The sequence below is a fragment of the Alternaria conjuncta genome (genome assembly GCF_024043145.1).
Source record: "Alternaria conjuncta strain BMP 0040 chromosome Unknown scaffold_12, whole genome shotgun sequence".
Classification (NCBI taxonomy): domain Eukaryota; kingdom Fungi; phylum Ascomycota; class Dothideomycetes; order Pleosporales; family Pleosporaceae; genus Alternaria; species Alternaria conjuncta.
The window spans coordinates 466,694-493,299 of record NW_026250101.1 but is presented as its reverse complement, the minus strand read 5'-3'; the positions used below and the strand labels follow the sequence as shown (position 1 = coordinate 493,299).

At 53.1% G+C, this 26,606-nt stretch overlaps 9 protein-coding genes across 9 annotated transcripts; 5 read left to right on the top strand and 4 right to left on the bottom strand.

The window, feature by feature from the left end:
* Positions 1–1,050: 1,050 nt before the first annotated feature.
* Positions 1,051–5,030, bottom strand: J4E85_008107 (uncharacterized protein; the record flags this gene model as incomplete). Its single annotated transcript, XM_051472336.1, has 5 exons — positions 1,051–1,593; positions 1,648–1,737; positions 1,792–3,179; positions 4,145–4,675; positions 4,730–5,030. The coding sequence occupies 5 exons, from the start codon at positions 5,028–5,030 to the stop codon at positions 1,051–1,053; spliced, it is 2,853 nt and encodes a 950-aa protein (XP_051323801.1).
* A 628-nt stretch (positions 5,031–5,658) lies between these two features.
* Positions 5,659–7,207, bottom strand: J4E85_008106 (uncharacterized protein; the record flags this gene model as incomplete). The annotated part of the gene is made up of 3 exons (XM_051472335.1): positions 5,659–6,150; positions 6,362–7,122; positions 7,192–7,207. 3 exons carry the CDS (start codon positions 7,205–7,207, stop codon positions 5,659–5,661), a joined length of 1,269 nt encoding a protein of 422 aa, XP_051323800.1.
* A 488-nt stretch (positions 7,208–7,695) lies between these two features.
* On the bottom strand, positions 7,696–9,443 carry J4E85_008105 (uncharacterized protein; the record flags this gene model as incomplete). The annotated part of the gene is made up of 3 exons (XM_051472334.1): positions 7,696–8,157; positions 8,217–8,285; positions 8,349–9,443. The coding sequence occupies 3 exons, from the start codon at positions 9,441–9,443 to the stop codon at positions 7,696–7,698; spliced, it is 1,626 nt and encodes a 541-aa protein (XP_051323799.1).
* A 1,015-nt stretch (positions 9,444–10,458) lies between these two features.
* On the bottom strand, positions 10,459–10,993 carry J4E85_008104 (uncharacterized protein; the record flags this gene model as incomplete). The annotated part of the gene is made up of 2 exons (XM_051472333.1): positions 10,459–10,911; positions 10,973–10,993. The coding sequence occupies 2 exons, from the start codon at positions 10,991–10,993 to the stop codon at positions 10,459–10,461; spliced, it is 474 nt and encodes a 157-aa protein (XP_051323798.1).
* A 2,465-nt stretch (positions 10,994–13,458) lies between these two features.
* Positions 13,459–14,180, top strand: J4E85_008103 (uncharacterized protein; the record flags this gene model as incomplete). Its single annotated transcript, XM_051472332.1, has 2 exons — positions 13,459–13,549; positions 13,603–14,180. The coding sequence occupies 2 exons, from the start codon at positions 13,459–13,461 to the stop codon at positions 14,178–14,180; spliced, it is 669 nt and encodes a 222-aa protein (XP_051323797.1).
* An 811-nt stretch (positions 14,181–14,991) lies between these two features.
* Positions 14,992–16,461, top strand: J4E85_008102 (uncharacterized protein; the record flags this gene model as incomplete). The annotated part of the gene is made up of 2 exons (XM_051472331.1): positions 14,992–15,060; positions 15,112–16,461. The coding sequence occupies 2 exons, from the start codon at positions 14,992–14,994 to the stop codon at positions 16,459–16,461; spliced, it is 1,419 nt and encodes a 472-aa protein (XP_051323796.1).
* Positions 16,462–17,076: 615 nt separating this feature from the next.
* J4E85_008101 (uncharacterized protein) lies at positions 17,077–18,012 on the top strand (the record flags this gene model as incomplete). Its single annotated transcript, XM_051472330.1, has 1 exon — positions 17,077–18,012. The coding sequence occupies one exon, from the start codon at positions 17,077–17,079 to the stop codon at positions 18,010–18,012; it is 936 nt and encodes a 311-aa protein (XP_051323795.1).
* Positions 18,013–21,558: 3,546 nt separating this feature from the next.
* On the top strand, positions 21,559–22,664 carry J4E85_008100 (uncharacterized protein; the record flags this gene model as incomplete). The annotated part of the gene is made up of 3 exons (XM_051472329.1): positions 21,559–21,625; positions 22,145–22,200; positions 22,251–22,664. The coding sequence occupies 3 exons, from the start codon at positions 21,559–21,561 to the stop codon at positions 22,662–22,664; spliced, it is 537 nt and encodes a 178-aa protein (XP_051323794.1).
* A 2,343-nt stretch (positions 22,665–25,007) lies between these two features.
* On the top strand, positions 25,008–25,385 carry J4E85_008099 (uncharacterized protein; the record flags this gene model as incomplete). Its single annotated transcript, XM_051472328.1, has 1 exon — positions 25,008–25,385. One exon carries the CDS (start codon positions 25,008–25,010, stop codon positions 25,383–25,385), a length of 378 nt encoding a protein of 125 aa, XP_051323793.1.
* Positions 25,386–26,606: the final 1,221 nt, after the last annotated feature.

Below are 26,606 nucleotides of genomic sequence, written 5' to 3'. Positions count from 1 at the left end.
TCAATGCAAGGCTCATGATACCCGATCAAATGCTCCCGTAGCATATCTTCCACTAGATCGGTCGTCTCTTCTCATATACCTCAAGGATCTGCGCGATAGAAGCATCGAAGTATGACGAGATTCTATTTAATCTCTTGTGCCCGCAATCACTCTTGATGAAGTGACAGAGACAAACTTGCACAGAGTGCGTGTAAGAAAGTAGGATAATGAAGCTTTCGTGAAGACAAAAAGGGGTACACAATACACTGCCTCTGTCCCGGATCAGACCTTGCTCAACACACAAACGAGTCCAGATCTTCGCCACCACATATGAAGTCTGTACCTGCGGTCTTTCTGGTCGACCCTTGAATCGTGTGTAGATATATAAATCCATCAATCCTTTGACTCGTTCTTTCTCTTGTCCTGGCTGACCTTGTGTGACGCACGCTGCGAATTGAAGAAGACTGACAAGCCTTCTGAGGACAGGAACTGGCCAGCTGATCAACTAAATACTAAGTTCTCAATTTCTTCCTCGTATGGCTCACATCCAGATTATCGCCAGGATATGAAGTGACTGACCAGGAAATGAGGAGCAGTGTCAGAGCATCGCTTAGTTGATCCTTGAGACGGGGGGAAGCTTCTCAATGGGAGCAAAAATGTGACCTGGTGGCTTCGAACGAATAGCGTGGAGCGATGTCGCAGTTTTCGGCCTAGTTCGCATCCCAACGCAATCGTGTTTTCACCAACAAAATTTTCCGACAGCCCTTCTTCCGTTGCTCAAGGACGACGCGCCAACGACCCCTCATCGAGACACTTCGCTGCGATCCTCGCCAAGGTCGCTGGATGCCCAAGACAGTGTTCCTCATGTGGTTGAGTCGTGTCGTGAGACCGCGATGGCTAGATGGCGGTCTCCTAATGGGACTATCGCAGTGTCGAAAGCTGGGTGATGGCTTCGAGACCTCCGTGAGATAGATATCGGATCTATCTATGGTACGCATCCGTCAATTGTCAGGAGAGGACATCGCAGTGGCTGGAATGGCTGGTATGTCTAAAACTCAGCCTTACTGATCATTAAGCCTGGTCTTGGCTCCCCATCGCGAATTTTGCTTTGTCCTTCTTTTGCTGGATGCGATAATCCGCCATCGTCTTGCGATATTGTTTCAATTGCAGCCTGTGACGGCGAAACGCCTCCTCGTCTGGGTTCTCCATCCCAGGTCCGAAAGCCGGGTTTGTCGTCTGGAAGTAACCACCCGAATCTTCGATGAACTGGACATCACTGAGCAAGAGATCAGCCCACTCGTCTAGATTGTCGTCGACAAACTCGATCAATTGAGTCAGAAGGCCCCTGTCTGAACCGGAAGGAAAGTTATCACGGTCGACGCCGTTCGCAAGATCGCGGACGTAGTAGTCGACTAGTCGGTAATCGTTGCCAGGCGGTGTCCAATTCTCGCATGAGAAAAACGTTACTGGAAGGGCCGCGCTTTCAGTGACCTGCTGTTGTCCCTGGCCAGAAGATTCCAACAATTCACGGGCTTCACGACCATGTTTATTCGTCTGCTGACTGATTGTCGATGGGCCGACACCTTCGACGGCGTCGGTGTTGTAAGCGCGGTTCTTCAAAGCATTAGCCTACGAATTACAAGAGCTGGAAAGGAGAACTGAACTCACAATCAAGTCAGCGATGTTGTTTTGCGTCCAGCCACTTCGAGCAAATCGCTGTGTCCAGTCCGGCCAGAGTGAGCCATGCGCAGGAAACCACTACAAGATACATCAGCTAAGGTGTCTTCGTTTGAGCGATCATTATATACTGACAATGGCCATCTCCACTATAGTTATAGGTGTCGAGCCCAAAAGCCGGATATCGACCTGCTTTGGGGCGCCCATACTGTATACCGGGTGCGGTTTACCATCAACACGGTAGTCTTTCATGTCGATGTTCATCTCCGTGGCGATACGTACAAGACCCTCGGGTGGCATGGTCCCTTGGCCGCCTTGCTTGAACGTAGCTTCAATCATTGGATCAAGTGGGACTGTGACCTGGAAGCCACCGCCAAGGTCGAGAAGGTAGGCGTCTGCCGGTAACGCATCAAGAGAGGATGTTAGAATGGCTTGATTGCAGCGGTCTCGGCTCAGCCGTGCGTCTTCTTCGAATGCTGACTTATAGTCTTCAGAATCAAGAAGCGCGTTTCGATGTATGATGACTTGGCCAGGAAACCGATCCCTCGCGTCGACAAGGTCAGCGAATGTGAAGTCGAAGCCTGAGACACCGGGGCCGATGGGGCTGGTTCTCCCTCCAAGGAGGCCCAATGCTCGAGCAAGGTTCTTGCCTCCTTGACACTCGCTTGGCGTTCGAAGACGTATAGCTGCAGAGATCTCTCCGTCGGCTTCAACATGCGGCGTTGACAAGTCATTGCGACTGTCTTTCTCGGCGCCCAAGCTTGCTGCTGCCAGGCCCAGCGAGTCACTTCGCGGTCCGAGTGAGTCCGACAGTGATTTGGTGAGTTGCGGTGATATATCGCTGTGCGATGGACTAGCAGACGTTGAAAGATGGATTTCGCCAGTTCCAAAGTCATAATTGGCGATGGCCTGGACGTTTGTGCCTGCTGTATGTCGGTAAGGCTTGGCCACTCCGTTGGCCTTGCTAGGCGCTCTTATCGTAGTCTTCTTGGGTTCTTTCTTGGACGCGGTACGGACCTGAGGTATAGCAGGTCTGCTCGTGGGTGGAGCAAGATATGGCGAATGTTGCCCCGTGGGATGCATGTTGTCTCTAGGCGTAGAGAAACCCGGAGGCTCATGAGGGGCGAAAGCGTACGCGGAAAGGTCAGTAGCCGGCGTGGTCGTCCCTGTATCACGGATAGACTGCGACAGAAACGACGATGCTGGCTCTTCATCTTCCAGTACATGGTATATAGCGCCAGGGAACTGTTGATGATCATGCGCGGACTGTTGCGCTTCGTCTACGCCGAGGGTAGCGCCAAAGACGAATTCGTCTGCGCCGGTGGGCCACATCGCGTCGATAGAATGATACTGCAATGTACGAGAGGGCTCGTGGCTCTCAGAGGCTCGCTCGGTGGATGATTGGCTTTCGTGTCGCGCCCAATTACTGGGGTATTGGTGCGACGACATCGGTGACTTCCTCGGCTGCGATGGCAGTGAGCCTAGCGGAGTAACTTCCGTCGCGCTGATGGTTGCGGCAAGGACTTTGAAGGTAGTCGATTGGTTTTGGGAGTATAGTATCTGTAGCAAGGCGGGCAAGTCAGTGGACGATGGACCCAGCGCGCCATGCGAGTCTTACCAGATGTCTTTGTCACGGATTGCACTGGATGGGTATACTAGCGAGCTTGGTGACATATGGCTGCTGTGTGTATGTCGAGTTGAGCAGGGCGCGGAGTAGCGATTGGATGTTGAGATTGGCGAAAGAAAGTGTCGACGAGGGTACAACGTCCGCGTTCGGCTGTTGCGGCCAAGGGGCTACGCTAGCCTTTACGATGCCTTCACAGCCACCACCTGCTTTCCAATCTACGGTCTTCTACAGAAGGTTGTAATAGGTCAGAAGATCTAAAACGGCTTATCGCGATGCTAAGAGACACTTAAAAGACAATAATACGAGCGGTAGAAGTGGCCTTGACGGGTAGACCCTAACCACCGCAGCTTTGTCGCCATAGATTATAAGGCGTCGAGTACGGGATGTGCTATGGACGCTCAGCTCCGATATCATGTTAATATACTCGATCGTGCTCGGTTTCCAATACACCGGGTTTGCTAACAAACTTCAAAGAACCAATCTTCTGGTTAGATACACATTGTCTGATTGATCTAATGTGGTATGTGCTATACAAAGCAGTTCTCAACATACCCAGCTAGAAACAGTGCGCGGCGCTCACCGACTCGGTGAATTCAATGCTGGTGTGGCACAGCAACGACAACCACGTTCCTTTCGCCATTACCCGACTAGAGTCCTCCTTCACAGTGTTCTTCTCTCGAGGCGGTCAAGTGCTCGATCTACTTAGATAGGGGACGAGGGCTCATCAAAGAGATCATCTCCACTCCGAGAATTATCTCCTATAGATTCTAATTAGATGGGAAGAGGACGTGCATTGATATGGACTATTGGCAGTGACCAAAAGCCAAAGGATAGTAAGAGAGGGCTGGGCGGCCAACATACCAGATAACATAGATTTATCCGCCAACGAAGGGGCCCCAGCCTTGTACTCTGGTACAGCTCGTCGAAGTACTTCCTCAGCCTTTGTAGATATGGCCATACCAGGCGCATGGAATGCCATATCTGGAAGGGGTATGGTCCCCAGAAAGCATGCGTGGCTGAGTCTGAGCAAATTCGCACCTGGCACCGGTGCGCCCTTCAGACCGGGGAGAAGTCGAGACTGTGCGCTGTAGAGCCGATCTAGAGAGAGGAAGGGTTCAGCTGAATCGTGCGGAACAGTGAACCCCGGAGGTGCAATGTTATTCCGAGGCTTCTGGAGACGAGAAGATGATCTGGATGCAAACTGTCCGTAGCTCCTCTCGTCGAAGCCCAGCTGCGGACGTCTCCGGATTTGTTGATTGATACTATCAAAGCCGGCGTCTGTGATGTCTCCAGTAAGCGACTGCGGGTATGTGAAGGGCGGTGTAGCGTTCGCGAATTCGTCTATCCTATGCGGATAAGCTATCGCATAGTCAAAGTCGTATGCTGGAAAGGCTAGCGCGTGTATTAGCGATACATTATCACATCTTTTGACTGAATATAACCTACCGGTGTTGGTGTTGGAGCTGATCGTCGCCTGGTCGTTCGTCGCGCGCGGGAATTGAGGGTTACACTCCGAAGTGCACTGTGAACGGTTGACGATCGCGGGCTTGCTGAACGCCGTGTTCCAGCTCTCGAGGCCAAAGTTCTCCTCCCCAACTCCCAGAGAGTTCGTGTCATCAAAGCAGGTATCGTACTCCCCTAGGCCTGCGAATAGTCCTTGTACATCCAGGCATGTGGTGCTTTCGCTCTGGTGGCGCATATACTGCCCTGGAGGGGCAACTGCGTTCACATAGTAGTCATCCGACATTGTTGTGCTAGATATACCGAGCATTGTGCGCTGGAAGAGGTCTAGAGACCCGTCATAGGTGTCTCTGCGAGGCGCTGTGGATCTCAAGTTAGGGCTATGATGAGCTTTACCAACATTGTGCAGGCGCTGCGTATATTGACGCAATACATGACCTTTAGACAAGGGGTGTCAACTTACGCATCGCTCTTCCGTCGTATAGGTTCTGGCAAAAGTCTGTACAGTTGGAGAGGAGGCAGAGTTCGAGCCAGATTCTTGCCTCGGGTATCACACAGGCCAGAAAGGGCGCTGGAAGAAACACACTAGTACGAGAACCAATCTGAAAAGGCTGCGTAGTGAAGCTCCGCATCCAACGAGGTTAGTCTTAGTTCCATTTTGACATCGTCAATGCTTACTGGAATGGGTAGCAATGCGCATATTGTCAGTAAGAAAGACACTGATAAGATAGGCCTTTAGTGGGAAGACATAGAACATGGAACATTGCGCTAAGAACACAGCGTAAGCTGTAGGCACAGCTCTGAATATCTAACATGACCTTTCGCCAGCTATGACCATCCATCAGCCAGGCATAGAAAGACTTGTTGGCTGGCTATGTACATCTTCCTGAAGCGTCTTTGCGGTCATGACTTCTTTAGTCTTGGTGAAAATACCGTCCCGCTGCCCACCACTTTCGGACGACATCGTAGGTTGGATCATGAACCCGAGTCGCATCGTAAGTCTGCTGCGGAAAGATTCGCTCCAGCGCCTCCCAATCAGTCTGATAGAGACCAAGGGGACTAGGCTGTGGAAGAGGACCATATAGTTTAACCATTTCCTCTTGTACCTGTTCGACGTAACGCTCAAGTTGAGATAGTCGTACGTTATTATGGCCGTGTCGACGAGCGTGCCAGACAGCAAGGGTCAGCACCCCCTGATCAGCTCCTCCAGGCCAGTATACTAGTCCGTCGCCCAGGCTGACAAGGAAGCAGTCGCGAAGATCGCAGAACTCGGTAGTTGAGTTTACACGATCGGTATTGATCGCAGAGAGCGTAAGACCGGCGGCGGCGCAGAGGTGACTACGAGCATCTCGTCGATGCTTCTTCATACTGCCGGCGGAGTGGGCCCGTAAATCGCCTACACTAAGCTGGCGGGAATAGAACTTTGAGATTCGTTAGCAAGGTCCTTGAAGACAGAGGCAGTTAGTACTGACGATCAGCTCACGCAGCTTATGAAGATTCCATCCGCTCGCTTCGAAGCGCTTCCAGATAGCCCTCCAACATGAGGCTGCTCGAGGAAAGAACTGCATCCTTCGTCAGTTCATTTTGCGCGCATGGGGGAGGGATTGAGTAGCCTACCGCAGCGATCTCCACAAGAGTCACCTCGATGTTGGGTCCAATCAGTCGGACGTCAACATGGTCCCACAGCGCTACGCTGTTGAAGGAACAGTATGAGGATTCTAAAGCCTTCTCAGGTAGAACCATACGTGGGGTGATGCAAAGCCAGGCAAGTTTACGAGACTCTGGCCACTCGTACCGATGGATACCAGCGGAACCACTGGAACGAACGCCGGATGTTCTAGGTCCTTGCGGTACAACGATCTGGTCCTGGCGTTTGAGTAGAATAGGTGGTGGTGGTGGTTGGTAAGCTTGGAGAGCCTGCGCCGGCTGTTGGGCTTCGAGGTATCGTAGATACCCCGAGAGGCTGTGATACATAGCTTGGTTTACGAGTTCGAGGGTGTTGAGGGCTTCAAATGCTAATCGCACGTCACGCGGAACGCGCACGGTGTATCCGGGCGCGTACCTCAAGAGTTCGACACACTCGGCAACGATGATACCCCTTCCGTTGGCGGAGTCGCTAACCCAGTAATGTAGGCCACTCTGTGTGGGAATCATAGCCCCGATCTGCTCCAGTCGCTCGCTCAAGTCGCAGAAGTCCTTGATGATCAGCTGGACCATGGGTGTATTGAACGCTGCCTCAGCGCGCAGTCCGTTGCGAGTCAGTTCATCTGACGCTTGATAGTCTTGGACTTGAGCAGGGTTATCACCGCCGTGACTGACGATGTGACTCAGCGTGTAGTCTGAGCCACCTGAAGGAGACGCCACACTATTCGCGAGGTCTGTGACGGCCGTAATTAGTACATTGAACCCCAAGCAAGCTAAACGGGGATTCGACTGAGGCAGCTTACCGTTATTCTGATTCATAATGTCGCTTGCTCTTGTTTGGGCGATGTTGGAGCTGTGGTAATGTCAAGAGGGTCTGTCGGTCATATGGTTTTAGTATATAACCCCACCGACACGTGAATAGATACAGCACGTGCACACGCGCTTGGATCCAGCGTTGTCATTAGCTAGGGTCAGGAGAGTAATTGTATTACTATACGGGATTACGCAGGCAGCAAAGTAAAATGCACCATGAGTTTTACTTGATGTGTCAAATATCGCCGTCTGATCATCACTCTCCGCGTCACAGTCTGCCAAAACAGCTCCTGTGTAGCATTTCCATAGCTCTGTATCCAAAGGAAAGGTCAAGGGGAAGAAAACCCAAGCATCCGCGTCCGGTCCGTCATGCGAATGGAGCGTTCCTGAACACTGATGTGGGACACCACAGCAAATGTTGAACAGAAAAGCCATCTCCTGTTCGTATAGCTGGGTCGCCACGAAACCGCGTCTCCAATATCTGGTATGGCTTCCTAGATGCCGCCAGAACTTTTACCATACTTGCTCACAAAATGTTTGTGGATCATAGCAAGGAAGGCCGGCGAAGGCGTGTCTTCCAATACCACGTTTGTGTCCGGCTGAATCAGATCCGCAGCGGGAACGTATATGCCGTGCTTCGCTGCATACTGGACGATCTCCGACATCTTGACATCCATGTCATGGGATACATTCCGCACATGCCAAACGCAGTGCGTCATGAGCTGTGCGTTGCGACCAGCGGGGTAATGCACTACTCCGTCCCCCAGATGGTAAAGGAAGTAGTCGTGAAGAGGCCAGGTGCGGGCATCTTTGTCCAGTTTCCCTCTCGGTGACATGTTTGAAGGTACGTTCGTGGTGAAAGTATGCTCTGGTATGTCTTCCGGTCGGTTATCGTGATAGTGGTGGAAGGTCGTCCGGTGGAAGCTCTTACCCGAGCGTAGCTGACGAACATAGGCCTGGTTAAGTAAGCATAAGCTTGTATATGTGACTTATGGAAAGAGATTCAAAAACTCACTATGAGATCAGCGATCGCCTTTGGGGCCCAGGACTTCCGAATGCGATCCCAAAGCTCGTAGTTCACGGTCTGAAATGGAAGAAACTGATCGAGTATCAGTGAGCGCTTTTCAGATCGGAGCAGTAGACTTACAGTGAGAATTTCCTGCGCAGTCGTGACACAGTTGATCAAGGTAGGATCAACCGTTTTTGGTGGAGCCACACCCCTCAGCTCATGACGATGGTGGGAGTTGGCCGCGGGTGGAAGGCTTGCCAATGGTCTACCTTGAATCTCGACAAAGGCACGGATCTGACCACGGGACATTGCAATGCCTGCACATCCCTGACCGGCGATATCTTGTGTGTTTCTGAAGGGGTTACCAGCCATGTAAGCAGCAATGGGGTCCGCTAAGCCAGGCTGGGGGGCTACGCCTGTTGGAAGCATAGCTACCGGGATCACGGGCTGGCTTGGAGGTGCTACTACCACTGCCGGTGCGACCGCCATCACGTTGAGCACCGGCTCTGGCGCAGACGCTATCGGATCATGTGTGGGGATAGCAACTTGAGCGCTCAGAGCTGGCATGAACATGTCTAAGATGCGGTCCAGCTCCTGCGACGAACAAGCTGAAAGTAGACTCTCGGAGGGTAGTGACGAGCGATGCTGAGACTGTGATTCTTCTGCCAGTGCGGAGATCTCGTGGTGGGTTCGCTTACCAGACTCATGCACTTGTCCTTCAGCATTGTTAACTGCATTAGCTGTGCGAAGTACTTGGACCCCGTTCTCAGTTTCAGAAGCTTTTCGCTTTCTCGGTCGACCCAGGGTATACTCCTCGTTGATCTTTACCCCATTTGACATTGATGCAATCTGCTTATGGTATACTTCTTGAATCTCAGCTGGTGCCATCTGCAGATAGTAGTCAGGCGTTGTAAGGAAGATATCAATCCATGCGTCGTGAAGGCGATCTTTGGATATCATGTATAGTATCAGGTCGTCATCGTCCTGGTTCTGTCCAAGCCGCATCAATAAATCTCTGGAGAACTCAATGACTGCCCTGACTCGCCGGCGATGATATTCGTTGCTCTGCAAAAGCCGGTCCTGCAGCAGATTTCGACGCGTGTAGTGTGCGGGTGTGTACGTCACGGCGGGATTGTTCCAAGGAAGGTCTGTAAGAGAAGGTGGTTGCTCTCGCTGGGCGCTACGGTCGACCTCGTTCGCCATCTGCGACGTGACGCCGCGCGGGGCCGACATGGACGCTACAGGTCGATTTCCATATGGGTGAGACACCATGGCATTGCCTGGGGGGTCTGGAGTGCGTGTCAGTAGGAACAAAAATCGCGATTTGGAAGCTTACTTCGGGCTCCGTTACTCGTCGTAAAACTGTCCGGTGCATCCATGTTACACAAAACTTTGTAAGAAGATGAGAAATGTTTGAGCCGAGGCTGAAAGCGCTATGCAAAAGATAAATGAGTAGAGAGCTTTGTCAACCGGGTTGAGTTGTTCGAGAGTTCGGCGTTCGCATGAGCCCATAGGCCATCTGCTCTTGGTGGGGGGGAGAGGTCGTCCGCGCAACGCCAGAACGCTCTAATCCATTTCGGGAAGTAACTGTGAGTCGCATGCTCGAGCACAAATGACAGGTGGCGAAAATACAGAAACTTGAATGGACACATGACCGTGTCATGGAGCCTACACGAAGGCTTTGTGCTTGCCGGCATAGTGAGGATATACGCGATAGTAAAGAATGTGCGGAGAAAGAAATGGCTTCAAAGTTGCAGTCGGTACATGATGAATGGACGCAAGCTTGAGACGAGGGTAAGACTTGATATGGGTATTAATCATGGTATCACAGATTCTTGCTCATACTACCATGAGCCGTCGCAAACCTTGATTCCTGATTACCTACTAAGCTTTGATCACTTGAGCATCGCAGCATAGATCACAACGAGCAATGAGTTCCAAGGTCTGATGAAAATTGTTGCGAGTGATGGTGATCGGATGATGGATGAGCGAAGATGAGGTGGTTGCAGCTGTTCGGCCATTTGAGGTTCCTCCCACACTAAACTGATTATGGACAGGGGCATGCTTGGCGGCAAACTTCGCAACCTGGGGATCGGCCGCCCCGCTTCCAACGCCGACAACCTTTTACTGAACGCCCGAAGGCACAACCAACAAAAGACGCCTCCACTAGTACCTGGGTATCGAAACCTGTTTGCGCGGCTCTTGCGCCAACGACTCCCCGCTCGTCTGTCTCATCAGCGACTCCAAACTACGGATGGTCGCCGAATTTGTTCCAGTAGTCGGCCTTCATCGCCAAAAGCCTCGCGGGCGACGGCAACTGGTCCTCCACAGCTAGGTTTGTGACGTTCATCTGCTCATTAACCGGTACTGTGATGTTGTACTGCCTTGCGTACGCAGCAGCTTGACTGAGACGAACGTGGCGATCCCCGGTGACCCTTCGAACGTGCTCGATGACACGCGTCAACAATTGCGCTTGACGTCCAGCAGGTGGATGAGCCACACCATCACCCATGTTGTAAAGGAAGAAGTCGTGCAGTATCCTGTTCTCGCCTTTCAAGAGGCTGTCTCTGCTGACGTTGCGAAGGGAGGCCGTGGGAACGAAGTCTGGATGCTCCTCTTGCCACTCTTCAGCGGCTTTGAAATGATACGAGATCTTCGAACGACTACAGATTCCCGGTGTCTGAGTATCATGTGCGTAGTTCTGGTGAGAATGGCATTAGCTTAGTCTTCTGTCAAAATCCAAGATCTGAAGCCACACTTACAATGTAGCGGGATATGTCCATGGGTCTCCAATGCCGCATCGCCCGGACACACGTCTCGCGGGTGGACGTGCAGCTGTTTGGAAAGTACTGCCACGTTGTTAGTGATTTGCTAATGTGCTTGAATCACACGGATGTTGCACTTGCCGTGAACATCTCCTCGATCGACGTCTCAAAAGGGCAGCAGCGCATGTCAACGGATGCAGGTGTCCGGAAGTTGGTCATCTCAGTGCCATGTACTGAAAATGCAAGAGAAGGTAGTCGTTGGATGCTTTTACCCTCGATCTCCACAAATGCTCGGATGCGCTCAGCACTCCAGGCGGTGTTATTGTTACCCGGTGGAAGCTCACTTCCTGGTCTGAAGCCCGCAGTGGTAATACCCTTTGCTTGAAGCAGCTGATGGAAAACTGGCGGAGCCGCCGGGTTTTGCTCGAAAGCAGCTGTACCGCTGCGTATAGACCGCAAAGGAAACACAGGCACCTGGGCGACAGAGTACTGACCTTGATGAGGGCCTGGAACTAGAGCCGATGCTGGCTGCATGTTTCCCTGAGACGCCTGTTGTGCGGACTGGGCCGGTGCTAACAGTGGGCGTGCTTGAGGTACATGCTGTGTAGGATGAGCGGACGACAAGCGCTGGGGGGCGACAACGGCCGGGAAAGGGAATGACTGGACAGACAAGCCTACCGGAGCCGCAGACGACTGGCGGAGCGCACGAGGATTGGTCCCTGATAGTCGTCCCTGAAGCAGACCTCTCCTCAGCCCGGTTGTTTCTGTGATATCACGGCGCGCCGAGTTAGGCTGACCATATCCACCTTTGAGCGTAGTCGCGTTTGAAGGGTCTCCGGCGACCTCGGGGTATGGGGTCTTTTCGACAACTCGTGGGGTCTGTGGGTGGGTCAAGTGATGAGAATGCGAGCCACTGGGAGCAAGTTGCTCAGATAACTCTCCTGGCAGAAACCAATCATAATGGGTGGACAGACTGATCTCATCCTGCATGATCCTCGCGAAGCTCGGCCAAACTCCAAAGTTGTCGACCAGGTCTTCCTCGTAGGCCGACCTTACTCCAGGCGGCGCCAAATCGAGCCATCCCTCGGCGAAGGTGAAGAAGGTTATCCATTCCTCCGCTAGGCATCCGCATGGCAGCCAGTAACGGTGGCCGGCAGCCAATTCGACAGCTGTGGGTGTCGAAGAAACATGACTGGAGCTGTACTTCCAGATACTTGCTAAGAGCGGTGCGATGCTCTGGTGCTTCATACAAGAGTCGTCGGCTTCGATCATGGCTCTTGTGAGTATCGGCTTCATCCTCGAGGTGGGAGTCTCGGCGATGAAGTCAGTCAAGGCGTTCGGGTGGAAATCCATCGGATCACACTATAGTTGATCCAGCTATGGAACAGGAGCTATGTCTGCCGTGACTGTTAGTCTTTGAGTTTCTGTTCTCGCGAATCGTAGCGCATACAATTCCTGTTGTATCAAGATCCGTCTCTGGGCAGTTCGCCGTTCGTTCGAGCGGTGTCAGTCGCAATGACACTGCGCTACACTCGTAGAATGGGTGCGATTCTCATGCAGGGATCTGTACGCGGCTGTAGAGATCTTGAAACGAACCAAAGGGGGCGTAGCGGAGTCTGGTTCAGATGTTGTGAGTTGCAAAGTAAAAGACATGGCTGGACGCTCAGTCGAGGTCTGTGCCCCCAAACTATCCCTCCTTGTAGTGAAATGTATACGTACAGGCGGTATAAAGCTCAACACGAGGTCGCCTAAGCGAAGACGGCGCTTTATTGAGGCACATCGTAGCCAAACAATGCTTGGCACCTCCTCCGAAACCGGTAGGTTGGCCCACTCATCCAATGCGTCGTCACTACGTCCAGCCTTTCAAACCTGTCCATAAGCACGAGATCAAGGTTGCTTTAGCTGATTTATTTCCTTGGCTGAGTCATGCTGTGCGATAAGGAAAGTACGTCGCAGATGTGGTCAAAATCCTGTGCCTGATGGAACTCGGATAACATCCATGCTCTAGATACATCATCTTCTCCATTTCAAAGAGTAAGTTTATGTAGAATGTGACTGACCAAATGTATCTCCTGGTGTATTTGGGGTTCATTCCTACTGAGGTCGTTGTCTCGTACCCTCCAGTGTCACAGGCCGTGTGCTCACTTGACCAGCAATCTCTGAGCATATAAAAACTTCGCATACGTAAAGCTATCTTCCGCACCTACGTGATCGCCTATTGGTCGCTTGCGTTTCATATAACAGGGTATCTTTTCCAGGCGGGCCGAGAGCGCGCTAAGCAATTGTTTGATCTCGAGGCGGCTTTGGAGCACAGACAGCGTCACCGGGTCATGCTTCGATTTACAAAGCCGCCGAACGTTAGTCTCGTATGTGCTCTTCTCTCCTTGCCACCCAAGAGACTGCACAGGCAAGTCAATTGTGACAATCTGTACGTCGTCAACAGCGTTCACGACGGACTCGCCTTTCCTAATTCGGCAATCAAAATGCGAAACGTCATGTCTACCTGCAACAGCTATGCAAGGCCTACCATCAGCATAGATCAAGCGCCGACTCGCAACACAGCAAGTCCACCCGGTATGATACAGAGGCCCCATACTCGTCCGCGCTACATCTCTAACATTGTCCAGAAGTAACAAGCCCCAACACCAAGTACTCGACACAGGCTATAGACCACGACGTCCTCGCCGCGCGTGGTGTTGGCGCGTTCTCCCCACCTGTGTCAACATCGCCAATCTTCCACGCCACCTGTCCGGCCGGAACAAAAGAGCTCCAGCGTGCCCCTCTCATTGACGAATGCATCAAACGCTTGCAAGACGAGAAGAAGGATAGTGTGAAGGCTTCTCCGAGCTTCAAAACGACAGAGATCCGGGGTCTGGCCAACAACAAAATCGGATTCGTCTCCGTGATGCGGCTCTCCACAGTCCAGACACTCCTCGCCCGCTATGTGTCCATGAACGATCTCGCAGCTCTTGCCAATGCATGCTCGGCCATTGGAGGTTCCCTGAACCTGGGAGATGAACATAGCAGGAAGATGTTCGAGGGTTTGGTCAAGGAAGATCGAGAGGCTCTTGAGAACTTGCGTGGGCCGCGCGCCAAGCGGAAGCTCGACGGTGGTGAAGAGACTGTGTGTGCACCATCATGGCGCCCTCAGTCGCGAGAATCGAAGAGGCTCAAAGCTTTCGCCTCGGTTTCCATACATGACTAGGGACTTACATGTCTTTTCTTGCATAACAGCAACTTGGTCTAGGGGGCGTAACGCAGAAGCGTAAAAGTTCACAGCGATTTGATGTATAGTCGGGCATTCGGAAAAGTTTTTCATCCTATCACTCATGACGCGAGCTGCCAAGATGTCAAAGCCGACCCTCAGTGACCAAGGAACGTGATGATAGGGACGCGTGCCGTGCTGAAGTTTGCGAAATTGTGCTACAAACTTCGCGACTCGCTTGTCTTTCCCAGTATGCAGACTACCCACAACAGCCTCTACACAACGTCACTGTTCCTTTATCTACTAATGAAACAACGATTATTCGAAACTAAAATGTACTTCCTTTGTCCACTAAGAGCTCGTTGTAATCAAAGCAGAAACTCGGGCATCTTCTCAATTGATGAATATGGTTTGCTAGACCGGACGCTCATGTGCACTGCACATCCAAATGGCGATTCAAGCTATCGCAATGGCCGTAAGGGCCGAAGTATTGATGGGCGGACGACTTGAGCGCCTTGTAAACATGCATGCTTCGCAAACGATGGAGCCGTAAGATCATCCAACTCGCGTGTCCTCGTGCTTCACGTAGCGTCAAGTGCGCATGAGATTCTAGACGCTGGACTCGGAGCCTGGGAAGGCATTTCGTCATGTGCCACATGCCATACTCGTCTCCAGGGGTAAAGAGTCAGCAGCCGAAACATTATAATTCACTGTCGAGAAGATTAGCAGAGATCACACGGACCACAAATAGACTGTCCGCATACTTACCTCCACTCGCACTGAGAAACAGCATCTCATGTCAGTCGCAACAATGGAGGGTACAAGGCGGGTATCGTATCACCCAACCCAAGGCCCTACGCTGGACGCTTCCTCAATCAAGGTATGGTGGAAATGGCCGGAGACAGTTTGCAGACACTGATAACAAATCCAGGACACTACAGCCTCTCCGAACGTTGCACGCGAATCGCCGGATGCCCGCCGCACTCCCTCCCCGCAGCCTTCCCAGGACGGTCTCTTTACGAAAAGCTACTACGACGGTCTCGCTGATCGCTGGGGAGTCACGGTAGACGAGTTCGATTACCAGGAAGACAGACCACGGTTTTGGCTGCGCAACTTAGATCGCACTGGCCCTGACCACGATGAAGAGTCACTCTCGCCATGGGCGCTAGCGTACTACGATAGATACCCTGGCGAGATGGACGACGAACGGACGCGCAACCATTACGAGCGTGGTACAGGGAAGCCGAGGGTGGAGACTTTCGTGGACATCAAGGAAGTGACGCCACTTGTGAGAGGCAACGACGGAAACTTCAAGCCGGCTGCCAAGTGGCAGGAGGTACCTGACGAGCCAACTGCTGACCTCGGCGGTCCGTCATACTGGTATACCAGACCACCAAAGCCGCGAAGTAATTGGTTAGAGGCGCTCAGTCGAACACCCAACGCGACAGGGCCGCAACGTCCTCAGCCTCCTGCACGCCCCGATCGCAAGGTCCACCGTCTTCAGGCCCCGCCTGACGACGACTATCAATCTGTCGAGGAGCCTTCGACCAGCCGCTCTGGACCGGGAACTGGACTTCCTGGGGTTGACGAGGGCTTCGCAGCGCCAACGGGCGCTGGAGGCGCCTACTTCTCACTAGCCGCGGAGGATGCATGGCCGATGGAAGTTGACGACGATTTCGCTGAAAGGTTCGAGGAGCGCCTTGTAGATGTTGACGGAGACGATTTCGGAGATGATCTGCAAGACGACCTTGAAGACAAAGGCAGCGACGATCTCCATTTCGAACCTCAAAACGTTCTCGAGGATGACGATGAGGATGGTGCTGAGGACGGCGTTCAGGACAATGCTGAAGGCGATGTTGAAGACAGTATCGAAGACGCTCCCCAAGCCAGCGCCAAAGACGATCCTATCCATGATCTCGAAGACACCTCCGTGCTGAGCGACATGTCAGCCCCTGACGAAGACCTCGCACTACAGATGTACCGCGAAGACCTTCAAAAACTCCACTCGCATCTGATCAAGCAGTCAAGAGACAATCTTTGGCGGTCTTTCTCTTTCGACACCAGAGAAGAATACGAGACAGCGCTTCCACTTTACAACAAAGGGCTACCGAAACTTGGCAACAAAGAAGCTGAGGTAGTGAGTCTAGAGGATGCGATGAAGGCACGAAGGGACTATGACGAGTATCTCCGCGAGCATATGCCGAAGCCTGCAGACAGGAAGAAGGAGCCTGAGCCGTCGACGGTACGTAGACAGCCGAGGCGGTCCACCAGGAACAAGTAGGAAGAAGTCTTATTGGCCTAGAGGACATGTAGAGTATGTGGCCAGATTTCGGGAGCTAGGACAAGTATCGATTTCTTCGTCGCATTGTGTCCAGTACGATGTTGGCAGAAGTCTGAGATGTGGCGTTGAAGTTTGTATCGGGAAGGATGATGTATGGGCACTACACGCTTGTTGCTTGACACAAGATAGTTTGTTAGCATCTTCTAGTAAAAACCAACAAGCAGGCGATCGTACTTGATATGAGCGTCTCCCAGTCCGTTCTGTCAGCTCCTTCCTCGATAAAAGTAATGAGTGCATAGTAGCCCCCGACGCTAGGTCGCGAGGATGTCGTTGACGTCTCTCGTAGGTCTGTCGCCGCATAGAGGTCTGTAAAAGAACGCTTTGGGGCTGACTCGGTGGACCTGGGTCACCAGAGCTCTGGAAGTCTGGCCTGACTTGAGATGACCGATGCGTTTGAAACTCGCGTATATATTCACTTTCCATTACCCCACATTGAGGCTTCGCTCAACCACGACGCTGGATCACCGCATCACTTTCTCCAATCTTCTTCAGAGTCCTTCAAACCTATATCCCGACGACATCTTCATTGCGCTATTACCTGCAACAAGCTCCGCGATGCGTCCTCAAAATACCAAGGACGAAGACAACCCGCCGCGTGCTTCGCGCGTGCCTTCAAGCAGCCGACACGAGCCCGAAAACTTGCTTGAAGAGGGCCGCGAGGCGACCAGCGGGTATGGAGGCGACGAAGAAAGCGAGGGCGACATGACCGCCGCTCCAGAACCTGTACTCAGGTATCGCCGACGAGTGGACGGTCCACCAACGCCGCTCCGAGCACCTCGAGTGCAAACACCTTCTCGTCCACAAGATCCGCAAACACCCCCACGCGGTACATCTCGAGGCCTCGAAAGCGACTTGGCTCGGGCCGGCGAAGTGTTGCGAGATCAGACCAGGAACGAGTACCACAGGCGCCGTTCCGACGCTCAAGAGAACCATGCGGCGCACAGGAATACAGAGACGTCATCCGCGGTCGCTCAGGCTCAAGTTGGAGTCGGCAACAGGTTTGGGGCTGGTGGCCAAATTCCGCCTCGAGGTCCATTCACACCAGTGCTGCGTAGAAACGCTGTTCAGCAGCTGGGCATTCCCCCATCAAACCCTTTTGGTTACGGTATCGGCTCCTTTCCGCAACTGCCTCCTCAGACGACGCAGACGATTGGTGACAACTCTGACCCTGGCGAATTTGGGTCTTCGATGGCGGCCATGACTCCCTTCCACCGGCAAGCGAATCAGGCAGCTTTCGAGCGCCAGGTTGCGCGCCAGGAGGCTTCGCCTGAGCCGGATCTCCCTCATCCTCGCCGAAGGCCTGCTGGCCCACATCCTGCGCATTTCCAGACCCCAGCCCGACCTTCTCCCCATCAGCAGCCAGGTCAACAGTCTACAAGATCGCCCGCGCAACCGTCGTCAAGGTCACAAGACCCGGAAGGATCGACAGGGTCCCCTTCGCGGCGAAGGCTGGAGAACATCGAAGATCAAGACGGCGAGAACAAGAAGTAGGGAAGGCAGCCAGGAGATTATGGGGAGCCAATAGTCGCGTAGCTTGGTCACGAACTGTAAGGGCGACGCGGACAACGGGTTGGGATGTTATTGACGCTGAAGCTTAGCTTCAGGTAGGGAAGACATTGTGCCACCCATGTAGCAATAATAGTACCAGAAACGTATGTGGCAGACACAGATAGCCTCGATAACATGGATAGTATGTGAGTTCGGATGTGTAGCCTGCTACGGGCACTTGCGACGTCCACAGATATCGCTGTACTGTGATGTGACTCTCAACGTGACTGGTTATTGACGACATTGCTGTGAGTCGATAGAAGTATGCCATGACCGATGGATCGAGAAGTCTGCTAAAGTCAGCCCATCTGATTGTGAATCAAACATTTAACGCGATTGATGTGGCAAATGCCGTGCCCCTCCGCCCCTGACGACTCTCCGGGGAGCACCGACCTTCTTTGACAATCCTGAGATTCTGAGCGCGTACGTGCCTTGCCCTCGATAGGACTGACCATCAACACGATCATCTGAGGACCCCGCGACATTGCATAGGTCACCCTTACTGCTTCTGCCCCGTGGTCGACATCCGTGGCGGACCACCAAAGAACTCGCATCGCGAATACTATCGCTCTATCGCACCACGAGCCTTGAGCTTACTGTCGCATCGCATTCCACGTTCCTTGAGCTTCGTAGCCCACCGAGAACGTGAGCTGCAGCCGCGCGAGCCTGCCGCACCGAACAAACCTCATTCGCACCACATCGCAGCGGCTGACTCGACATCGTCGTCAAGTCATCGAATGCCACACGTATGCGTAGTAATGAACACGCGATGAAGATGAGGCTGGAAGAAGAACAAAGACGCGCAGAGGGATGGTGACGTTGGCGCGACCGCCGAGCCCGAGCCATCTCCGCAAGCATCCTCGGCGGCCAGCGGGGCCGCTTCCTTCGCCAGACCACGCCTCCTTCTTCGACACCTCCTCACCCCTGGACCGACTACGCGACACGCATCAACAGAGATACACGGAAGTGATGCGCGTGAAACGCTGTCCTCTCTGGCGACTTCATACAGCGAGCTGACGGTGATGGCTTCCGCAGCGGACTAGCGACGCGCTCGCGCATGCGCACGGCACTAGTCTTCGCTGAGCCATACATGACTCTAAACCATAACGACTTCGTCTTCCTGGATAGCTCTTGTCACGGCAGCGAATCAGGCTCAGATGGACCATATTTGATGAGTGGCTTCTCGCGTCCTTGAGACGCGTCACATCCCATCCTTACTCCCGTGGCCTCGCAATTCACAACAGCAATTCTCGGCAAACGCTGCAGCACCAGGCAGGCGCGCTATTGTCGAAAATTGTCTCTCAGGACGCCAGACCACCGTGGCATAGAAAGAGCTTGGATCTGGGGTTTCACAGTCCCGCGGGATTCATACTCTTCGAAAAGCATCTCTGACGTCTTCGTAATCACGCCCGATGGACGAAGCACCGCATACTCGCACGTGGCTCGCCATCGCCAGAGACCCTTCGTCATAAACCTGTTCAAAGGGGTGTGACTTGGGTATTTGTAGACTATAGGGCTCTGCACCTTCTGGACACCCACCTCGCTACGGAAGACCTGGACACTACCCTCATGAGCTGCCTTGCGAAGACTTTCGGGATGACCATGCATACACGCTGGCGAATCCACATTTCGAACGGCTTGGTCCGTCTATCGAATTGTATCATGAGGATGAAGAGGCTGTAATGCCGTCTTCTCGGACTTTTGAAACACCCCACTTCACTATCGCAAGCGATGTTCTCTTGGACAGCAACATCAGGTCTCAAGATCGCATAAAAGGGGTCATATAGAGATACACCTGTTCAGCTTGCCAAAGATGTCCACCGACGGGCCCTCAGTAGAGATTGCTCTGTTGCAGCTGATTTACACCGTCACGGTCTCGACTGGCATGCTTCCCAGTAGACGGCCATGGAGGCCATTCTACCTCAGCTCATTAGAGTTGAGACTATGACGTCATCACAGTCCAGCTCGCTTGGTTATGGACAAACTTCGCTGTCGGTCTTTGTTCACTACGACGAGTGGTATCGATCAGAGACGCTTGCGATGTATGGCACATAACGGGTGTCGCATGGTCTATTCGGTTCCGCTACCAAATCGCGGGGAGCAAGGAGGCCATTGCCATGTCTTTCCAGGAAGATACCATGCAGCTTCAGAAAGCCTAATTGCATTGCGCATCGGTATGACCAACCCAAGCTCCTGACGGCGCCCTACTCTGAGCACTAGCTGGACGTTTCCCGGCGCCTGGAGACCCGTCGTCTCATGTGTCAGAGATGATCGATTTGCACTTGGCACGCGCATTTGGTCTACTATTCTCCCAGAATCCCAGCATGTTCCAGGATCTTATGAGGGCGCCCTAGCCCTCTCGTTCCGTAGGCTCTTGACCTTCAGCCTTGCTTATTTGCAGGGGGATGAGGCCAGGCCTCTTGAGCGCGCCAGCGTGTCTGCACTCAATCGAAGAAGCGCCCCTTCGACGGGTATTCGGAAGCCCCAACGCGGGTTTCCCATAGACAATGTCGATGCGACGATGCTTCCCCTTTGATGCCCTCCGTGCATCCTTGAAGTTTGGTCTAGCATTCGATCCGCACATGGGCTACCGGGCAACATGTTCAGCGACAATGGGGGGCTCGCTGTACCGTCATCGAACACAAAGGGCTCGCCCGTCTAGACCTCCTGTTTCGTCGGGGTCGTCGTGTTCTGGGGGTCCGCCGGACCGAGCAGGGCTGCCGTGATGCGGGAGAGGCTGATTGAGGTTGAGATCCCGAACACGTTGGATGAGCGAGTCGTCGATGCCGCAAGCGACTGTCGGGGCAGCCTGATGGCTTCCGCAGCCTGGTCTCTGCTAGGGCGCCTTGTCAGTGGTGTGCATCCAGGGGTCCAACGGGAGCTGCGTCCTCAACTTGTACAGCTTAACGACGAGCTGACATGCAGTCGCTACGCCTGCGAAATCCCTAGGATGACCGGCAGCTTCTGTCCTTGTTCGCTATCGGATGTGCGTGAGCTTGTCAACGTCAGTCGCGTCGGGGCTTGCGGAGGTGGTGGTGCACTACCGGGACCTGGAGGAGGCCAGCATGGGGATGCTTGGCCGTGCGATGGGCTTGCTTGAGGGTGTTAAAGAGATGTATAAGCATTACCAGAGGCTTCTCGTCGTTGGTATCAAGCCGCTGCCGTCTTGCGAGCGGTACTGGTGCTTCTTTTCGTTGACTTGGAAGTCGGTGAAGGGACAGAGGACGCTGAGGCTAAGCGAGAGCTCCGACTCCTCCTGCCTATATCAGCTCCCCCACCCACTCCAGCGACCCGATCTCTCGCTCTCTGAACGTCGCGACTGAAATTTATAACGCGAAACTATACCGTCTCGCTCTCATATCTCCCCCGCACTCCGATACAATAACGGCCGCCGACAACAGCAAATCTCTCAAGACCAAGCGCGCTACTCCAATCGTCAACGTGGAGCACGGCTACAGCTACGACTACGACGATAGCGACGCCGACATCATGCAGGACGCGCAAATGGGCGATGGCGGCGACGGACACGGCTTGGATGCATCCTCCGCCAGCCTTTGTACGTATACCAAACCCTTTTTTCTACGCCCCCAGAAGGCACAGATTTCTGACTAGAGTGATTCAGTTCCGAAGGCATGGTCTGCGTGGTTCGAGAAAGAATGCGAGTTCAAGAAGGAGCGACACATGCATGAAAGCAACAGCAACTTCGCGGCAGCAAAACGCGTTCAGCGGGAGATCAACAAGCATATCTTCTACGACTTACCCAGTTTCGAGCTTCTCCGCACTCCTAGCCAAGATGCGCCGCCAACGTCCCTCAATCTCGTCGTCACTCTGCCTCTGAGCCCCTTCTCCGACAACAGTTCCATAGGAAAAGGCGGGAAAGCTGTAGACGGCGACAACTGGGCTCCTCTTCGTTGGCCATTACCACCCCCCGAATCTGGACTACAACCTGCTCGACTTTGATTTGACCATTCTGGAGTTGGCGACGGTAAGTTTCCATGTTTCTCTTCTGTTATCCTGATCCACTCTTACTGATCCGTGAGCATGTAGTACATTCCACTGGCATACCTGTGGCAAGGTTTCCTCGCTCGTTTCCGGGTCTGCACAACCTGGATCGTCTTTGCCAAGATGGTGGTAAGGAATCTCACACTTTCAGCAAGAAAACAGTATACTGACTAGACTAGTTTTGGGCGAGAGGCCTTGATAATGGCCCCGACCTGAAAAAGAAGCTCCTAAGCCTCAGTAGTACGATGGCTGCAGAGCCTACCGATGCCGACCCTACCAGTGCTGATAAATCCGCTTCCTCCTGGACTCATGGGGACAAGTTCAACTTCGAGGCCACACCGACTCTGGTTCCAGATATAGCTCTAGTCCGACTTGGCCGCGGTGTTACCCGTCACCCTCAAGGTCAACACCGTGGTCGTCTCACCATCGCCATCCAACATGCAGAGTTGCATGGACATCAGGACGTCATGCTCAGCCAGGTCAAACAGTACATTCAGTGGTTCAAACTGAATGTACCTGCACCTCTCGCTGCGGGTGACGACCTGGCGGCTGTCAACGACTTCGAGGACATGTATGCGGCGGAACCGCACTAAGGGCCCCGCAGGCTAGATGGGCATATCTCTTGGGGTCTATATAGTTCTTGAGGGCGATGTGAGGGCACAGAAGGTACGCCTTACTGAAGACACGTATTTTGGGGGTCACATCGTCACGGCCGTCAGAGCATTGCCGGCGTCACTTGGTATCTTGGTGTCAACGAAAGGAGGTGCAGTTGGGTTCGTATTCATGGACAAGGTGTTTAAGCTTCAGGATATCAACGAGCTGAGCCTCGTGGTCAGCAATAGCATGTGCAACGGCGTTCTATACCCCCTTTCCCGTCATGGTCGTAGTCAGTGCACAGAATGGGAAAGTTTATTTGAAATGACATCTCGATCTTCTCGCGACCACCTCGGGACTACTCGTGTGGAAGTCAGCTTACTTTGACACTAATGAACGTGGTCGACAGGATAGCACGGGCGGCCGGAGAAGATCCCGAGCGAAGAAGAATAGAAGCCGGTGGTGAAAGTGGAATCACCGGTGGTGGTCACGGTAGTTGAATGTGGAGGCGCGTCATCCATTTTGGGTTAGCGTGTATTTCTCTTCCTTCTTTCACTGAACAGCGAACATGACGCGGCAACGCATTGCAAACAATCTTCTCCACTTCAGTCCATTATACCTACACACCATCTTCCTGATATGAGTTCAGGTATCGTTCTTCATTACTGTAGTGGCATTGCGCTCCTGCCTCATGACCTTAAAAAGCAGGCTGCAAGTAGCGCTGACCTCATAGCATGAGCCTATTGATATGGAAGGCCCTATGGCTTTCGCTCATTTTAGTTTCCAGTAGTGCCCTTATACCTCGGCAGGCTTTACGCATCATACTCATCAAAAAAAGCTAGATAAGCGTCTGTTGTAGCTGTGCCGCACAACGCCAACTGCGGCGCAGCAACCACGCCGCATTCGCGTTAAGATGCGCACGTATATCTGGCGAGGCAGTCTTGACGCGTTGCATGCACACAGTACGGCTCTTGCTCACGAACACGGTAGATTCTCCCGCAACCAACGACTTGTGACAGCGCTCAGTCATACTCGTCTTTGGGAACGATGAGTCTGGTCGCATTTCACAGCAAGTCAGTCAAGGAATCTTCATCTCCATCTCGCATGAACTGCATCAATACAGAGATAAGCTTCACGGAGGATTGCAGGATCCCGGGGAAGTACTAACGGTGCTGTGCCGCACGCAATGCCGGCGATAAACCAACAATTATCATGCACAAACCGACCAGCTCGCGTAGATATATCCACATGTCGTCAACTTCCCGTCACTTGACAGGTCACTCGAAGAAACTAGGAATGAAAGTTTGCCTCCAACTGCAGACAACATGCGTACTATGTATGCCACTATCCACGTTGGCAGCTCAACCAACACCACGCGGTCCGAAGTCAAGTGCTGACAGCACGACTTCACCCGGTGGATTCTCCATCGGCGCAATCGCGGGACGACATGTAACGAAACTCGCTCCTCCCATCCTCCGCATGAACATGGGAAATAGCCAACTATTAACAACATACGCGGCGCGGGAGGTGACGAGCGATCCATCGTTTGTTTCCGACAGACGTGCGACGTTGAGACCGTTTCAAGGAGTGCGAGCAGGGGGGGGTCATCGCAAAAACAAACGCAGCCAGACCCAACAAACAGCCTTGCCTACGCTCATTTTTTCGCAGGAACAACAGGTTCGCTGACTCTTTGGGAGCGCGGGCCTCAGGCTTTCTGGCAATGTTTGGTCTAGCCTTTCCGCATGAAGACGGCGTGGTTTCAGACCTTCCTGCAGCGAGCTGCGCCTTACGCCGCATTTGCTGCGCGCTGTTGGTTGGTCTTGCGCGACGCGGATTGCTGTGGTTGGACAAGAGCCGCGAAAATCCAACAATGGAAAACACAAATCGTCGCCCTGTGAAACTGCGGATAAAGTTACGCTTTGCTGCAAATGTCCCGTTTTGCGGCAGTGACAGACCGGGAATACTTTTGGTGGCGGACATTCGGTGCCCCGCGCTGCGCTGCGTCTGCGTGGTGCCCCTGGTCATCATCTTACGGCGTCGGACCCTTGGCGTGGAGATACCTTGCAGTGCCTTCCCCCCCTGGGTAACGTATGATTGCGGTCACGGCAGGATGATGGATCGGCATAAACATATACGCCTCTGCGTCCCCTTGGTGCCATTTTCTTGTCATACAAACATTGTTTCTCTCATATAACGGCTTTATTCGCTTCTTAACTGATATCCATTAACCACCGGTCGCGATCGCATATAATCATTCACACGGTTCCTTTCTCTCTTGAATCGAGACTACCATCTCCAACACACACACACGTCTTGCAACAACCGTTTTTCCTCCGTCAAAAATGTCCTACCCACCACTCTCGCCTAGCGGCCTCCCCAGCTCCCCACGAGCAAACCGCCAGATGCAAATGCTTTCTCCACTCGACACATCCTTCTCGGCCAACTCATCGCAAACAAACTCGCCTTACTCCAGCACTTCGGAAAAGGATCCGCGCAAACCTCGCGATATCTTCGCCGACGCTACGATTCCTCTCAGCCCGGCATCGACAACAGCCTCGCACTCCAAAGAGAACCCCTACGAGGGTCTCGAGCCACGGAAGCGCAGCGGCCTCGCACGTCTGTTCTGCTGTCTTGGCCGTGAAGAGCGTGCACGGCGCCGTGTGAACAGGAGCTTGGAGTTTGAGAAGGTTGGCGAGCAGTGCCACTGGTCTGAGTACTAAGCCATGGCATCATCGATAACACATTCGATGGCGTCCATGCTGTACTGCAAGAGGTTGTCCAAAGTCCCATCGGACACCGATTCGTGACATGAAACGCGACAGCACGGAAGACCACCCCACCGAATCGTCAAACATCTGACAGCCCCGGACGCACACACACCGAGCGAACAATCCCCCGGTCGGTGTCCGAAAGTCCGTACTTTCCTGCGATGCGATGCGAAAGTCTAATCGCATTGCTCAAACATCTTTCCGATACAACGTGTCGAATCTTATACCCCATCGTCACTGCGACGTTTCTTATGTTCATATTTACCATATACTTCTCGGACTGGAGTCTTTCCGGTTTCTTGCGCTTGGGGCAATGCTGGTGTCTGGATAGACGAGCATTTGCAGGGTTTCTTTGGCAAGCGTTGGTGTTGGGGTTGTTCTGCTCTGCATCGCTCTTAGGCAGAGAGATCAACGTATCTTCGATATAGGAAAAGACAGAAAGAGATGTCACTGTCGAAGACTAAAATGAAAATATGTCATTACCATCATGCCACATCCCTCCTGAGCTCACCTCTCACTTCCCCCCACCCCTTCAAGAAACCCCTCAAACTGCAATACCTCCCTCCCGTCACCTACTCCCTACCACCCCCATCGCGTGATTACACAATACCATCCTTCCCGCCGCATTCATGCTCCCTCTATCCATCAGCCCCGTATCCTTAATCTTATACATCCTCTCCAGCAACGCATCCACCTCAACAATAATATCATTCATAATTCTTTTTGTCGGAGAATCGTGTACGGAATACCGGATTTCATGACCCATTCCTTGCTGTGCCGCTTACAATCGTGGTTCAACATTACCTAGGTATGCTCAACTGGCTGTTCGGCACGCTGTGTCATCAACAACTTAGGGTGAGCTGTGCAGCTATTGACAATGTCGTGCCCTTCATGGACTGCCCGAAGCACCCTATGATGCTCTATTATGCGGAGGACTGACTTTCCTCAGTTTGCGGTGCAGACGAATGTTCTTTTATCCAACTTAGTCATGGTCGTTTCCGACGACTACCCCGAGGCGCATCCAGCGTCGACGCCAAGGAGCGAGATGGACTCACCGACGTCTTCGTACGAACTGTGGCTCCGTGGCCCCGTGCCTAGACCGAGCCTCATCCATCACATGACCAGATGAGGCTCTTCATAGCCTTGCGCGCTTGCACGCTCGGTCGAGGAATC